We start from the raw sequence: 15,450 nt of genomic DNA, 5'->3' as shown, positions 1-15,450 counted from the left end.
AAAAGAAAAGAATATAAAGAAGAGATTAAACTTAGAAAAATAATTTTCCATTCATACAAGATGACCCATGTACATATAAAAATTTAAACATCCATGCCTGGTCTCGTACCACTTTTTATCTTTTTACAAATTCTAATAAAATATGTCCAACTTCATTTCCGTTTTTGAACTATTTGGGGGGGGGGAATCAAGAGATTCAAGCCATAATCCAGTATTTTTCTACTATCTAAGTCTAAACATCAAAACCTGACCCAAAAGCTTTTATGGAATTCTTCTTCGGAAAAAAAAAAGAAGAAGATATTTTCTAGTTGCTATAAGATATATCCCCACCATAGTTGTTAATGGCTGCCACGATTAATCATCTCCATGTACTGATTCCATGACTCTTGCCTCTGTAACCTCATTTCTTCATTAAACTTGTTTATGAACGCTTCCACGCGCCGGTTCAACTCGTCCTGACTCAGCGACGGCTCTTTCCTCAGCTTCATCAGCGGTGACGACGACGGAGACGGCTGATTCGCACGGTCCTCGACGGTCTCCAATTTCTTCACAGCCGTCGTCTCCGTTGGGCCCACGTTTTCCCGATGTTCCCACGTGTCACTCTTCTTCATGTGCCTGCTTAACGGCATGGCCCTACCTTCCGTTATCGCCTTCCACGTGTTCTCCAGCGTCTCGTGCCGTCTCGGCTTCGCCACCCTCAACGACTTCCCACCTATCAGATCAACGAAAATTAAGTAAATTACTTTTTTTAAAAATAAAAATTTCTGAAACGAGTTTTTTTCTGCCTTTCTGGGAACAGTGACAAATAGACCGGTAGACGCCATTGTTGAACTCTGCTTTGGAACGCGAAAATTGACTGATATTTGCGAAATAATAATATTAGTATCGTCGTTTTCTTACTGTACCGCGTTCAGCCGTGTCGCCGACGCTTCAAGTTTTCAAAAGTTTTGGAAGCGCCAAGAGGATTTTACTTTAACGGTTGAAGTCAATTTCTACCAAAAAATATAATTATCAGTCTGAGAGAGAGGTTGAGATTGATACCGTCAGGACTGGATTTCGGTGGTCTCCGGTGACCAAATCGTGCGGAAACCAGAGGCTTCTCCGGCGGTAAAAGATCATCTACGGGAATCTCGGGTGAGTCCATCCTTCTCAACGGTGTCCACGACTTGGACTCTATTCCGTCGTCGATTTCTTTCTCTTCTTCTTCATCTTCGATCGCTTCTGAACCGTTCACCATGACGGCCTTCACCTCCAGAACCGGCGGCTCCTCTCTCGGCTCATCCACGGCCGGAAGTGCTGGAATCTCCGACACCTGCGGAGCCCTCACCTCATAAGCAGTGACGGCATCGGCTGTGGACTTTTGGAATCTGGATGAGGCGACGATGCAAATGATGATGCCGTTGACGATGACGTAAAGGAAGGGAGGCTTGAAGCACAAAAGGCAGAAGCTCCACATGATAGGCGCGTGCTCTAAGAGCATTGGAACAGAGACTGTAACTCCCAGAGCGGTGAACAAAACACCAGTGGAAATGAGAAGGAGTTTGAGAGACAGAATCCATGCCATTTTTTCCGGTGAAGGCAACGGAAAATTCAGTCTTTCACTGCGGGATAGTGCCTAGTGGTTGAGCGTAGTATGAAGATGGAGGGCGTCTTGGAAGAGTGTAGGTGATGATGGGTATATGATTAGTATCTAGGGTTGGTACGTGGGGGAGGATAAGGTACGAGTTCGAATATTTATAGAAGGGAAGCATGGGATGCGATTCATGACGAGATCTGAGCCGTTGGATATACGGAATCCGGGAGTGGGGATAATTTAGGGTGTGTGAAGTGGGACCCACTAGTGTCGGAGCTTCATTTCGCGCTCAAGGGCATTCATACGGTGGCCCACGAATTTCCTGCTAATATATTGTGTTTGGAAAATATTACTCCACCATATGATTTTAAATATAAAATTTGAATTTATTTTATCTTTTAAATTTATAATTTTTAAAATATATTTTAAATTTAAATAATTAATTTTTTAATAACTAACTAACTAAGCTAAATTTTTTAAATTAATAATTTAATCTAATTTTTAAATTAATTAGGAACTAAATTAAAGAGAGTAACATTAAATACTGGATGTGGATGAGGGTGGGGAGTGATAATGCGTAATAAATAAAGCAGGAGATGGTGGAGCCAGTCATAGAAAATGAGAAACCGCGCTTTCACAAATGGTACACCCTTTTTCCCCTTTACCTTCTTCACTAAGCAGAATCCAGAATAATGGACTCAAAGACTGACTATACATGCAAGGAAAATCAGTGATTTGTTGGATTAATTTCCAGGAAAAAGTCGAAGAAATTAAAGGAAGGAATGTGGAGGGTAAGGGGCGGGAAGGAGGGATAACGGTGAGATTATAGGTGGCGGGGCGGTGAGTGAAGGAATGAGGACGTGGCTAGGAGGGAGGGAGTCAAAGCCTTAACCGATAAACCGACCACTTGATATATGAAACTTCGCGGGTCAAGTACTCTAATAACCCGCATGTTATCTTTGCCTTCCACAAGACTTTACTCATCATTATCATTCCCTGATTTAATGCAACCCTTCACTTTTATTATTCTTACGAAACTTGACTTCACTTACCCATGTCTCAAGTTTAACTAACTTGTGCCAGCACGCACAAACTATATTCAATGAATTATACCAGTAGTTTATATTTTCAAATCAAGAGAACTAAGTTTATTACTTATTTAATTATTTAATTTTGTTTGATGTAATTTGATCTCCTTAAAATATCCGTATGTGACATTACATTAGATAGCAGTTTATGGGTTCAGATATATTAGTTTGAAAGAAAAATTGTAAATGGGTCCCATAATTAATTAGCTTCTAAATTTAGAATTAGAGGAAGTGTGTACTTAACATTGTTAATTATTTTAAAAACGACAACTATAAATTAATAAAATTGTTAATATTTACTATGATACTGTTGTAATTAATAAATTATACTGATAAACCATAAAAACTGAAAATAGCTAATTATTTTAATCTAGAAAAACTCCGTATCGCTGTACATAAGTTTAAAAAAGATATTTGTACTACAGCCAATGGAATTAAATGTAAGTAATTTCAACCATGAAGTTTTGTGATTTTTAATTTTATCATTTTTTTAGTGAGGCTAACAAAAAAGCTGGAGACCATAATTAAATACCCTGCAGATAAAGTCAAATACAGAACAAGACTATTGACTTATGCATTTCCCATACACATGTGGACACATAATATTATGATAGCTACATACATAGAGTACATATATGTATGGGTTTCTCTACACACATTAACGCCCAATATATTCATATTACATTATATATATTTTATTAAACGATATAGATAAAGCATTAGCTTCAATTGTACGTCATAGATTATTCTGGTAACATAACAACCACGTACATCTTGAACGTTAATAATTTATCTTACGAATTAACTAACAAATGAATCCAAAAAATTAAAGTACATTTTTTGTTCTTTTTCGTTGCCGGGACACATGGACATCGCATATATAGGATGGAAGAGAAGCGCACGGATTCCTTGAAAAATTACTGTACTGTGGTTCAACTAATTTCTATAAATTTGTTCAAATAAAGCGGTTGGTACAATACACAAAAATTAGGAAATAATTATTTATATAAATTTAAATTTTTAAATATAAAAAAGATTCCATATAAATAAATTATCCACCTCGGGGGAGAAAACCCCAGAGAGAGAGGATAGAAGACCACGAATTAGGTCACCGGTTACAGTTAAGTCCGTTATTCTAGGGCATTATCCGTCCACTCGGTGTTGACCAATGTCCAATAATCTTGAGGACCACTCCCAAAGGGACCAAAAGTACAAAACCTTTTTATTGACTGTTTAAATGCTGACCAGCTCCCAACTAATCGCAATAATCAATAAATGGTTTTGTCACCAATATTACCCTAGTAGTAATTTATTTATTTTATGCCTAATTATACTATACAGTAAGCTTCTTAAATTTTGAGTTGCTGAATATAGATTTTTTTCCCCATCAATGTAGATTTTTTTAAAACTTTAAGAATTAATAATAAATTCATAGAATTATTAAATTTATGGTGGAGATAATTCTATAATCATTAATCTATTTGTTATTTGATTAATAAAATGAATTGTTTTTCTGCACATGGTTTAAGTTTAATTTATTTGTGGGGTTATTTATTTATACATATGAAGCAGTTTGGCTCATGATCTTTGAACCATCTCCAGAAGTAACTATTATAATAAATATATATAAGTAATTTTTTAGGGAAGTTTGTTGGCTTCTTGCATTAGAATATATTAATATAAGAATTACTTAATTAAATTGGAAAAATTAAAAAAAATAAAATTATTTAATTAATTATAATAAATATTTTTTATGAGTAAGGTAATTTGAAAACAATTATAAATATATGATATAAAATAGATTGAGATCTAGAACAAAATTGAACACCTCAATAGACAATCATTTTTTAATCTCATTTGAGATCTTATTTAATGAGATGGAGGTACGAAGAGAAAGTATCAATTAATAATACAAAAATCTTCCCACAATATACAAACAAAAGGTATATTAGAAAAGCAAACTCAATTTTTGACAAAATTAAAAGGAATAATCACTTTTAACTACTACTTTTTTAATTAAATGTTTAATATTAGCTCATTGTCATTTGATGATTCATCTAATTTATCTGACAAAAAAACGAACTACTAAACCTTATCTCAAGTTAAATAATATGGGTCCCACCATATAGAAATATAATTAAATTGCACCTGAAAGGCTGGAAACCACTGACAAATTGAAAGTTACGGGGGTTGCATGCATTCACATACTCTCCCCCAGGCTGTGATCCAACACGTACTTCGCTCACATTGGACGAACATCATTGTATTAGTAGTAGTTTTCAGCTAACGGATATGCTAAAAAAACTTATTTCATGACACTTCTTAACAACCCGTTGCAGACGGAAATCTCAATTGTAAATTAAGAATTACATTTTAAATTTACATGTTAATTAATGGAAATTCCTGAACTTACATTTGTTTAAATGGATATTTATAAACTTTGAAGAAGAAAAAACTGTCGAGGATCTAATTGTTATTAAAGTACTAATGTTTTGGAACCTAGTGATCATTCTCCTAACATCTAAAGTTTTATTTGTGGATTTTATGTTTTTCTACAATTTGTATTTTGTTGAAGGAAAGGGACATTTTAAGATTTCAAGAAGAGAAAAAATATTTTCCTCAAAGTGAATGAGAAAAGACGTTTAACTATGACATTAGTTTAGAAGTTGAAACACCAAAAAAAAAAAAAAAGAGACCTTCATCCTTAAGTCTCAGAAGCGTTTCTCGTTTAAAAAAATTAGTCTTGGTCTTGGAAGCTGCTTTTGTATTAATATTATTTCTGTCATTTTCGGCCCCCAAAAAAGTCTTCGTAGCCGTTTGATCCAATTAATAATATACTTTTTTTTTTTGGGGAAAAGTTTGCTTCTAAAAAAGTTCATATACGATTTATTTATTTAAGGGTTGATTCATTTCCTTGAAACTTAAAATTATTTCTTGAGTAAATATATTTTAAATATTAAGAAAAAATGACAAAAAAACCTGCTGAATTTTAAAATGACAAATAAGTAATCTTGACATATTTTAAGTAATTAAAACTATTACAAGAGTAATCTCTTTTTAAAATTTAATAAGTATTTTTCTATTTTTTCGGTTTTAAATATAAAACCTATTTTACAGTGTAATTTGCATTACAAAACGAGTATTATATTTAAGACAGAGGAATATTATTTTTCTAAGACACTTGCCTTCCTTTTATTTCTTAATGTCAAAATTGTTAAAGCAGCCTCTCTTGATATTTATTTCTTCATTGGCAAAGAAACAGCATTTTAAATATTTTTTTACTCTTGTTTCTATAGTTTTTTTTTTATTTGCTCACCTTATAATTCCATTCATGAACTATGAATTATAAATTGTGTATGGATTATGGACCACGTAGGTAAAACATAAGGTGGTTTATTTTCATATGGTATTAAATTAAATACCAAACTTGCTTTGTAATTTGTGTGATTCATTGCTCACAATTAGCTGTTCTCCAGTTGGAGACATACAATTTTTTGCCGACACGCACTTACAGCACATTACCTCCAAAGTTAATTTTGGGGGCCAGACATAACCTGTAACTTTCATTCTCCAATGTTCCTTCCAAACCTACTCGCCCACACGTTAAACAAGATAACAAATTTAAACCTTTTTGTTTATGAGAAAATTATATTAAAAAAATTATGTGCCCCACAATATTCAAATATGATTTAGTAATATTAGATTTCAGAAAATTGTATAACAAATGATAATAATTATTACTCCCTTCAGTTCTTAATATAAAAGTTACATAAAATTAACAAAACCAGTTAAATTAATTATTAGTGAAACAATTGTGTTAATTTACTTGAAATACTCTCCTTAATCATCTTATGATTATTACTTCTAGATGGAATCTCTCTTAATATATGCAATTAACATAAATCATTTGGAAAATAATATAAATATAAGAAATAAAGTGAATTGATATTTATGTCTATAACTAAATTTGAAATCTAACCTGTTCTTATATTAAAGGCATGGAGAAAATATTAAATATATAATATTTCATATAACATGGTTAAACAACTTCTGCTAATATAGTAACATCTATCGTACTGAATTTATAGATGACTCGGGAAAATCGCTTGCCAATAAGTGAATATAAGGTGTTGAAGATTTCCTTGACCTTGCCGTTGATACTAAACCTAGAAGGTGAGATCAACAATCACATCCTTAAAATTTTTGTATGGATCTTAAATGGATTTGTATTTACGTGTGGGAGGAAAGTGAGAGTGAGTAAGATTAGTCAAATTTAAAGGGATAAAGAAAGCTAAAGTTCATACCCTTTTTTGTTTTTATAATCAACCGACCATTTTATCCCTTTACCCTCTAACACTAACATCCCAGAAACACCTCAAGCCCCGTGATTTTATTTTAGTATTTTTTTTTTGTTTCTTTTCGGAGCAAAATAGAATAGAATCGCATGGTTGATATTCCTCGTCCAGAAACTCCTTAAATTACGGTTTGGTGTGTACAAAAACTAACTATTTGGATTTGGATTTGGATTCCTTGTCTTAATCACTCTGTCAATTACTAATCAATTTCTCGCGTATTACCCAGCGACCTCAAGTCAAAAGCTAAAAGATAAAAGCGTCCTTTTCCTTGTATTTTTTTTTTTCCCCTAAGGAGGGTAAGATCATATCTGAAAACCTTGACCATAACACAACCAAACCCACCAATTTACCAATATTTATACTCATTTTTAAAATTGTGACGATATATAAATTTTTCCAACAAGAGCATAGCTATTTTACAAATACAGTTTCAAATTTAAAACTTTTAACTAATTATTTTTATTTTAGACTACATACATGTTAAAATTCTTCTTAAAAAAATAAAAGTAAAAAATTAAATTGGGACAGACCATGTCTGGGTGATCGTCACCCTTTCCACTCGTTTGCAGGGTTTTGACCTGCAGAAACCACATTTGAGGTGTGTTTTGGCTTATTAGCTTCAGTAGGTTTTTCCCTGGAGGAGAAATATGGGTCCGTTTCTTCCTAGAAGCTAAATGTAGGGTGTTGTGTAATGCCACATGTTACATCATATGAAGAGATATATCCTACAAGCGACCTGAAGACATTTGATTAATTGTCTTGACCACCATAAAAAATAACTAATTTCAGTGTTCAAAATTGATGGTTGAGTGTCAGGGACACCAATTTATCTTAATCCTGGCTTTTTATCCCTTCGAAAATAAAAAAGAAATTATTGTAATTTGGTATTTATATTGTATTACCTCATAAATTAATACTCCTTTGATTATAAATGTAAGACTCATTTTGTAATATAAATTATAGTACAAAATGAGTTTTACATTTAACAAGGACCGAACGAGTACATCGTAAACCATGAGAATATTTCATCCTAAACATTCCTCTGATGCCCCATGGTAAAGAGCAAACAACTCAGTAAAAAGTGAGGTCCTCCAGTGAAAAAAAGCAGAAAGAAACACATTCACTTTTCATCGCTATCCCTAGAGCTTAGAGCACTACTATTTTTCTTGGACCATACGGTATCATTCGTTTTCCTCAAGTTTGTAAGTCGATTCTACTTCTCTACTGTATGGCGAAACATTTATAGGCATACTGCTAAAGAACAGAGAAGCCAGCCATCTCTAAACAAATCAAGACATTAATCTGAATGGCCTCTTCAAGACGATGATGCCATCTTAACCAAAGTGATAAATATTTCATTATAAACAGCAGAAACAGTAGATCCCCTTATTGGTGAATTGAAAGCTGATCATACAGTGAGCTTTTATGCCCTGTCATCTCCCTATGATCAAAGTAGTGACCCATCGCTATGAAAAGGCAGGAGTCTTAACAACCTATTTAGATGTATAAGAGACCCAACAGCACAATGCATATCTATAGTTGACCGCTAGTGTTCATAGAAAATACAAAGTTGAGGCAAAATTATCATATTCCGCAAGCTTGCCTGGCTTATCCATTACTCAATAGAGTTTCTACTTTCCAGCTCCACTATGAATAAAGAAATATAAGCTGGGGAAATGTAGTAGTTAGTGTGTGCTGATCCTCATGAAAAATTGTATTTATAGCTGAGAGTAAAAGAAAAAGTCATTAACTTTATCTAAAAACTCTACTAATTACAGTCATTATACAACACCTAAACAGTAAAATCTGCAGTCATATACTAGCCATCATGAAGCTAACAATCCCACCATAAACATATTATATCCAAAATCAACTTCACATTATTATATTAGATTAATTTATTTCTACTCTTCCTTATCACCTAATTATTTAATAAGGAAAACTTTAACCTCAATTTTCTGTACAATAACGCAGTTGTCATTTCCAACATGAAATCGCACTTCGATCATGCGTTAATACCAAACTCGCCATTCCGTTAATTGATCATGGTGGGCTGAGATAATTCCATGCCTTCATAAATTTGCAGACCTTCTTCCATTTTGACCCCCTATCTCCGGAACGATGAATTCGCGGGCGATAGCCGTGATTGTGGTATTTTATTTCGCTCCTCTGCTTGGGCATTCGGGTTTGACAAAGCCAACGGAGGACCCGTGCGATCCCAGAACGAAGCGGGATCCGCGGACCCTCCGGTCTGATCAGATCACGGTTCTGATCAACGGCTACTCCGAGTCCCGCATTCCTCTTCTCCAATCAATCTCCGCCACATACTCTGCATCGCCGCTGGTATCCTCCGTGCTAATCCTCTGGGGAAACCCCTCAACCCCACCCAACGTTCTAACCCACCTTGCCCACAATCTCTCCATCTCCTCCCTCGGCTCAGCTTCAATCTCCCTCATCCGCCAGCCATCTAGCTCCCTGAACGCCCGATTCCTTCCTCGATCTTCCATCGAGACCCACGCCGTCCTGATCTGCGACGATGACGTATCGGTGGATCACAAGTCATTCGAGTTCGCCTTCCACGTCTGGGCATCCAATCCTCACCGTATCATCGGCCTCTTCGCCAGATCGCACGATCTGGATCTGTCGAGGAAAGAGTGGATCTACACGGTACACCCGGACAAGTACTCAATCATACTGACCAAGTTCATGATACTGAGAAGCGAGTATCTGCACAGTTATAGCTGCGAAGGTGGGGCTCCGATGGCGGAGACGAGGAGGACCGTGGATGAGATGCGTAACTGTGAGGATATCTTGATGAACTTCGTGGTGGCCGATCGGACGAATGTGGGGCCCATATTGGTGGGAGCAGAGAGGGTTAGGGATTATGGAGATGCAAGGAACGATGACCAAGGTACTGGAGAGAAGAAGAAGAAGCAGAACAAGGGAGTGAGAGAAGTGGGATTGAGCAGCAGGAGAGGCGAGCACAGAAGAAGAAGAGGAATGTGTATAAGGGAGTTTCACAGGGCGCTGGGGAAAATGCCGTTGAGGTATAGTTTTGGGAAGTTAGTTAATTCAGTTAGTGAACAGGGATTGTGCCAAAAGGGAGGGAAATTGGTGTATTGTGACCAATAATTTTTACCCTCGTATGTTATTTAAAACAAGTTTACAAGCTCTTGTGCTGTGGTTATATGTATTGAACCAGTAAAATTCAAGATAGAAAAATAAACAAGCCATGTATAAAAACATTTCTTTCCAAATTATTATGTCATATAAAGTTAAAAAAGCAAGTTTTTTTTTTTTTTTACCCGGTATAAAACTAGAATTAGTTAGCCTTGTGTAATTATTGCTTCCCGTCCTAGATGTAAGAATAAGTAAATAAGTTTATTTTTGTTCTAAATATTAAACTTCAATTCATTTTATCTTTCAAATTTATAATTTTTTTCCCTAAACTTTTATTGATTACCCATATTAAGTGGGCTTATATCTAGAGAGTAATTTTCAATACAAATAATCAAAAGGTACTTCAAGAAAATTAATATACATTTTTATAAATATTTAACTTAATTAATTTTCTTAACCTCTACCAACTCAGGAATAGAAGGGCTAGCCTTTTATATGTATTTTATTTTTTATTTTACCAATACGTGCACAATGGGGGATTGATCCGGTGAATATCAGGAATAAGATGAGAATAAAGACGTAATCAAAATAATGCACTTAACAACAGTTATTATCGATTGTAGAAAAGAATTAAACTAATTTTTTAAGAGAGGAATGTGCTAAATCATCTATGTGCCCCATCTGCAAAATGAGGCCTGAATCAGTTGAACACCTATTTCAAGGGGTTGTGGTGGATCCTTTCAAAGTCCAAAACAGAACACTATTTCAAATGAGCACTCCTCATATGAGACTGAGGGATCAGAGAGAGTAGAAGATGGAATGGTCAACAGCACCAAGAGTTATCTACAGCTCCTTCTTCTTCCTCACATTTACAATATAAAGGGCCAAAAACTTTTGCAAAGAGCTCTGTCAATTATTCTGTCAAGCTCAAGCAATGTAACGGGAAAAGAAAGACTCACTGTCTTTACGGGAATAATCAACTTTGCAAGACATATTTGATGTTATGGACTACTTTAGACCTATTGTTCTGTAATATTTCGTTTTTTTTTTTTTAATTATGATATTGATCGTTTTAAAGAAGGGTATTGAAAGAGATTGCATTTCATAAGACCATTTTTAGTCTGTTCCCTATAATCACTCTAAAAAAGATAATAGTGCCGGACGATATCTTTATAAAAATAATGGTTTGCTGTATACAATTAAGAGACGGGTAAACTGTTCATCTGTGATGCATAACTTTTTCCAAGAAGCATCACTATTTTGACCATTCAATTGCATTTTATAATATTCGGAGTCATTTTCAGCGTTTTGAAATGTCTAGCCAAGTTTGAGACGCGTTTCGGCTTTTCGCAAATTCAACCTAAAAATAATTACCAAAATTTTAAAAAAAAAAAAGACAAATGCTGAAAATATTTGTCAGTTCCTTCGTAGAAGCTTCAGCTGTGCGGTAGCAAAACTGTACGAAATGTACAGTGTTGTAGAATGCCACGACATGTTACATCATATTAATAATGTATCCCATAAGCTACCAAAAGATATTAGACTAATAATCGTCTTTACCACCACAAAAAAGAGCTAATTTCAATATTCAAATATTGATGGTTTGAAAGCCACTAACACCAAATTATCCAAATCTTAGCTTCTACGAAAATGAATTCTCAAACTCTGCTACATAATATCTTAAATTCATAACTGATACAAGCTCAAACCATTTACATATCTTATCCAAAACATCCCTCTAATTCCACATGGTAAAGAGCAAAGAGCTCATATTACCGGCGGAAAAAAAAAAAAAAGAAAAGAAAAGGAAAGAGCTAGCATATAAGATGAGGTACCCCAGTGAAAATGCAGAAAGAACACATTCAGTTTTCATTACTATTCTCAGAGCTCTTTTATTTTTCTTTGAACATACTGTATCACTCGTTTTTCTTTAGTTTATACTTTGATTCTACTTCTCCACTGTATGGTGAAACATGGTATGCATACTGCTGAAGAACAGAAAAGACAACCATCTCTAAACATATCAAGACATTCTGAATTGCCTCTTCAAGGTGCTCCACATCTAACCAGAAATGATGAGATCGAATAACCCCTAGAGCCACCAAAATCTCCAGCACAACTCCCTGCGTATGATCAAAGGACGTTATCCTATGTTAAACAGAACTCAGATGATGATGCCATATTAACTGCAATGATTTCATTACGAACAAACAAAGGAAAACTGATATGATGCTGAAGAAGGGCTAGATAGAAGGTAAAGCAATAACAGGGAAACACAGGAGACACGGATATTGGTGAATCGAAAGCTGAATTATAGTGAACTTTTATGCCATTACACTGCAGACATATCAATAATTACAGATTCACATCTAAAAGAGATCCAACTGCACAATGCATCTAGTTGAGCGGTAGCGCTCATAGAAAATACAATTTGGAGCTAAAATTATGCTCAGCAAGTTTGCTTATTCACTACTTGGGAGAGTTTCTCCCTCCACTATGAATAAAGAAAGACAAGGGTGGAAAATGTAGCTAGCAGGTAGTGGTCTACATTGTATTTATCGCTCGAAAGTAAAAAGGCAGTCATTAAACTTCACTACTTACAGACATCATACAACATATAAACAGTTGAAGCTACAGTCATATACTAGTCATCATGCAGCCAACATTCCCACTACACATCCTATCCAAAATTCACTAAAAGAGGATGGTCCTTGTGGTTTTTGCTTTTCTGTAGCATCATTTCTACAGGTTAGCTCTCTCATTCTCACACACACACACACCTTCTGCACATCTCCAGGTGGTCTTTGAACTCAGTTTATATGTCGAAAATAAAGGATAGCAAAATTACCTGCCAAAAGCTGAAGAAAACAATCCCTTTGATGCACAAGAATTTTGCAAGTGGCTTGTGTGGTTCCAGTTCCTTTGCAAACACATGGTAAAAGATGACCAGAGAATACAAGGCCAATGAAACAGAAATGTTGAGAATGATGGTGAATGTCCAACTCAACCAGCTTGGGTAAAACCCAAGTAGTTGTAATGTTATCATCAATATGGAACAAACTGGGCGGATGACAACAAACTGCCATGTCCAGTATTTCAGAAGCTTCAGCGTGTTGTGGTTCAGCCGAACAGTGCGAGGCTGCAGAACGTCAATATTATAATATAGTAAATTCTATGACATCAGCTATTACATAGAACTGCTATGTATCTACTGCACAGAAATCTGATAGGTTGATAGTGCTTTTCATCATAAAAAGGTATTAACGTTGATAAAATGTGCAAGATTTAAGTGTCAATAAATATTCCAGATAAAATGCTTCTACTGATGAATGGTACTTACATATAATAAGAAAATTCAACAAAAGAATCAAATCAGAACACACTTTCAATGATTTTTTTCTTGTTCAACAAATTTACAAACTACAACTATGTGCATAAATGCACAATGTACCTGAAAAATTGTCATTGGGAATGAGTGGTGCATTTCCCTCCCTTTAATCTCATCAGGCACAATGTTTCTGCTCATTGATATGTTCAAGTAACTATACATCAATGCCATAAATTTAGCAATCACCTGAAGAAAGAACCACATAGCATGTTCTGATAAGCCAACAAAAGTAGCATCTTGAAAGTCACAAAGCCAGATGTTTTAATCAGGGAATGTTACTTACCAGCGCTTCATAGCATTCTTTCACTGAGTCCAAGAACAGAAAAAATACTTTGCTTCCCTGGACATCCAAGAGGCCCACAAATGAGTCAACTGCATATATGGGAGCCATAAGGATAATAATTATGATGGCCTTTTGCTCTTTAGGGTTCTTCCAGTAGAAGAGATGTTGCGATAATAGCTGCACTGTGAAATGCATGGAGGCCATCACACAAAATGCAGACCCCATCACAGTTAGTTGTTCAGGACTCAACGAACTGAGATCCATTGATTGGATAAAAGATGAAACGTAATGATAGAATCTGCACAAGATCAGTTCCAAAGTTCAGTTTATCAAGTGAGTTGAGAAATATTTAGACAGTCTCACAGACCATGTATTCAGGTCGAGAGGCCAGGAACCTACTGTGGAATCAAATGCGCAAGCTCAAATTTTATACAGAAAGACATATTTACCCCGCAACTACCTCCTTATGAGATTTATGTAATGGAATATATTCAACAACTGGAATTCCTCATATTCACTTAATCGTTTACAATTCAGCTATGCAGAGCTTATCAGATAACCAAGTAGAAAATGAGTTTTTGCCATCACTGCTATTACTAGAGAGAATTGTTTGCAAAAAGATTACAAAAGAAGCCCCTTTCATCTCAGAAACTGAAGGAGGATGATGCGCAATATGATAGAAACAGGAAGATTATGTACAGGGGCCCAAAATATTAGAATTGCCTTTCAGCATCAACACAGCTGCTGTGATTTGCTTTTAATCGTGAAACCATTAGGTCAAATGTCAGGCTAATTCTTCGTATAAAGTTAATTGTATCCAGCTTCTCTTAAATAAACCAAACATGATCTATGAAACGATGGAGGCGATTCTAAAGTAAGTGGAGCGCACTCACCCTCAGACCGAGCTGATCGAACAAATTTGACAGTGCTCTGCTTCTTTCCGCTGCAGTGTTTTTGGTCAAGACCTCTGCAATATATCTTCTTCTTATTCTTGTTTTTTCCCATACAAAATTAGGTAATAGTCAATTTAATTATGCGCTAAGGTGCACCCAGGACCCTGAATTATTTACTCAGGTACGTCCAGTGGCTTAAAGTAGAGCTGGGAATCAGGGCCGGCCCTTCAAGGCTGACGGGTTTAAAAGGACCGGCCCTCCAGGGCTGAAATTTTAAAAATATCCCAATTTGCTAGGCCCGGTCCTTAAGTTACAGGGCCAGAGCCTGCCCGCGGGCTTTTGGTCCGTTTGAGAAAAAATACTATTTTTTATATTTATCATATTTTTTTTATAAAAATATAAAAATAAACCAATAAAATTATTAATAAAAGACATAAATATGAATAAAATTAAGTCACAAATATAAAATATCATCATATATAAATATTCATCAACATGTAAGAACATCTAAAACATTCATTAACAAGATAACAACATCTAAAAGTTTTATCTATAATATAATTGTGCAATAAATAAACACTATCATTAATCTTTTGAAACTTCATCATCACTATAATTAATTACTTTTCTTTATAAGTATGTTTTTCTTTCGTAACAAAAATATCAAGTTTTTCTTCTTTATAAGAATTTTATTTTTAAATTTTGCAATCTAACTATTATTTTACTTTAATGTGAGAAACATTGTTGTTG

At 34.9% G+C, this 15,450-nt stretch overlaps 3 protein-coding genes across 3 annotated transcripts; 1 reads left to right on the top strand and 2 right to left on the bottom strand.

Moving 5' to 3' along the window:
• Positions 1-25: 25 nt before the first annotated feature.
• On the bottom strand, positions 26-1,721 carry LOC114744694 (uncharacterized). Its single transcript, XM_028932864.1, has 2 exons — positions 1,042-1,721; positions 26-712 (listed from the first exon to the last, which is right to left on the bottom strand). The coding sequence occupies exons 1-2, from the start codon at positions 1,562-1,564 to the stop codon at positions 339-341; spliced, it is 897 nt and encodes a 298-aa protein (XP_028788697.1). The 5' UTR covers positions 1,565-1,721; the 3' UTR covers positions 26-338.
• A 6,994-nt stretch (positions 1,722-8,715) lies between these two features.
• Positions 8,716-10,238, top strand: LOC114744693 (glycosyltransferase family protein 64 C3-like). Its single transcript, XM_028932863.1, has one exon. The coding sequence runs from the start codon at positions 9,138-9,140 to the stop codon at positions 10,146-10,148; it is 1,011 nt and encodes a 336-aa protein (XP_028788696.1). The 5' UTR covers positions 8,716-9,137; the 3' UTR covers positions 10,149-10,238.
• Positions 10,239-11,674: 1,436 nt separating this feature from the next.
• On the bottom strand, positions 11,675-14,780 carry LOC114744695 (transmembrane protein 184C-like). The gene is made up of 5 exons (XM_028932865.1): positions 14,701-14,780; positions 13,808-14,105; positions 13,588-13,710; positions 12,985-13,275; positions 11,675-12,259 (listed from the first exon to the last, which is right to left on the bottom strand). The coding sequence occupies exons 2-5, from the start codon at positions 14,069-14,071 to the stop codon at positions 12,053-12,055; spliced, it is 885 nt and encodes a 294-aa protein (XP_028788698.1). The 5' UTR covers positions 14,072-14,105; positions 14,701-14,780; the 3' UTR covers positions 11,675-12,052.
• Between the last annotated feature and the right edge of the window lie 670 nt (positions 14,781-15,450).

This window comes from Neltuma alba, unplaced genomic scaffold (genome assembly GCF_004799145.2).
Source record: "Neltuma alba isolate B1F8T4 unplaced genomic scaffold, ASM479914v2 tig00004432_pilon, whole genome shotgun sequence".
Classification (NCBI taxonomy): Eukaryota; Viridiplantae; Streptophyta; class Magnoliopsida; order Fabales; family Fabaceae; genus Neltuma; species Neltuma alba.
The sequence above is the reverse complement of the archived record's forward strand: the minus strand, read 5'-3'. Positions and strand labels throughout refer to the sequence as shown.

Coding starts and splice junctions, on each gene's coding strand:
- LOC114744693 (XM_028932863.1), top strand. CDS start 9,138: ATGAATTCGCGGGCGATAGCCGTGATTGTGGTATTTTATTTCGCTCCT.
- LOC114744694 (XM_028932864.1), bottom strand. CDS start 1,564: ATGGCATGGATTCTGTCTCTCAAACTCCTTCTCATTTCCACTGGTGTT. Junction 713..1,041: donor ACCGAAATCCAGTCCTGACG/GTATCAATCTCA, acceptor TTGATCTGATAG/GTGGGAAGTCGTTGAGGGTG.
- LOC114744695 (XM_028932865.1), bottom strand. CDS start 14,071: ATGGATCTCAGTTCGTTGAGTCCTGAACAACTAACTGTGATGGGGTCT. Junction 13,276..13,587: donor TCCCAATGACAATTTTTCAG/GTACATTGTGCA, acceptor GACGTTCTGCAG/CCTCGCACTGTTCGGCTGAA. Junction 12,260..12,984: donor TTTTCTTCAGCTTTTGGCAG/GTAATTTTGCTA, acceptor GATCATACGCAG/GGAGTTGTGCTGGAGATTTT.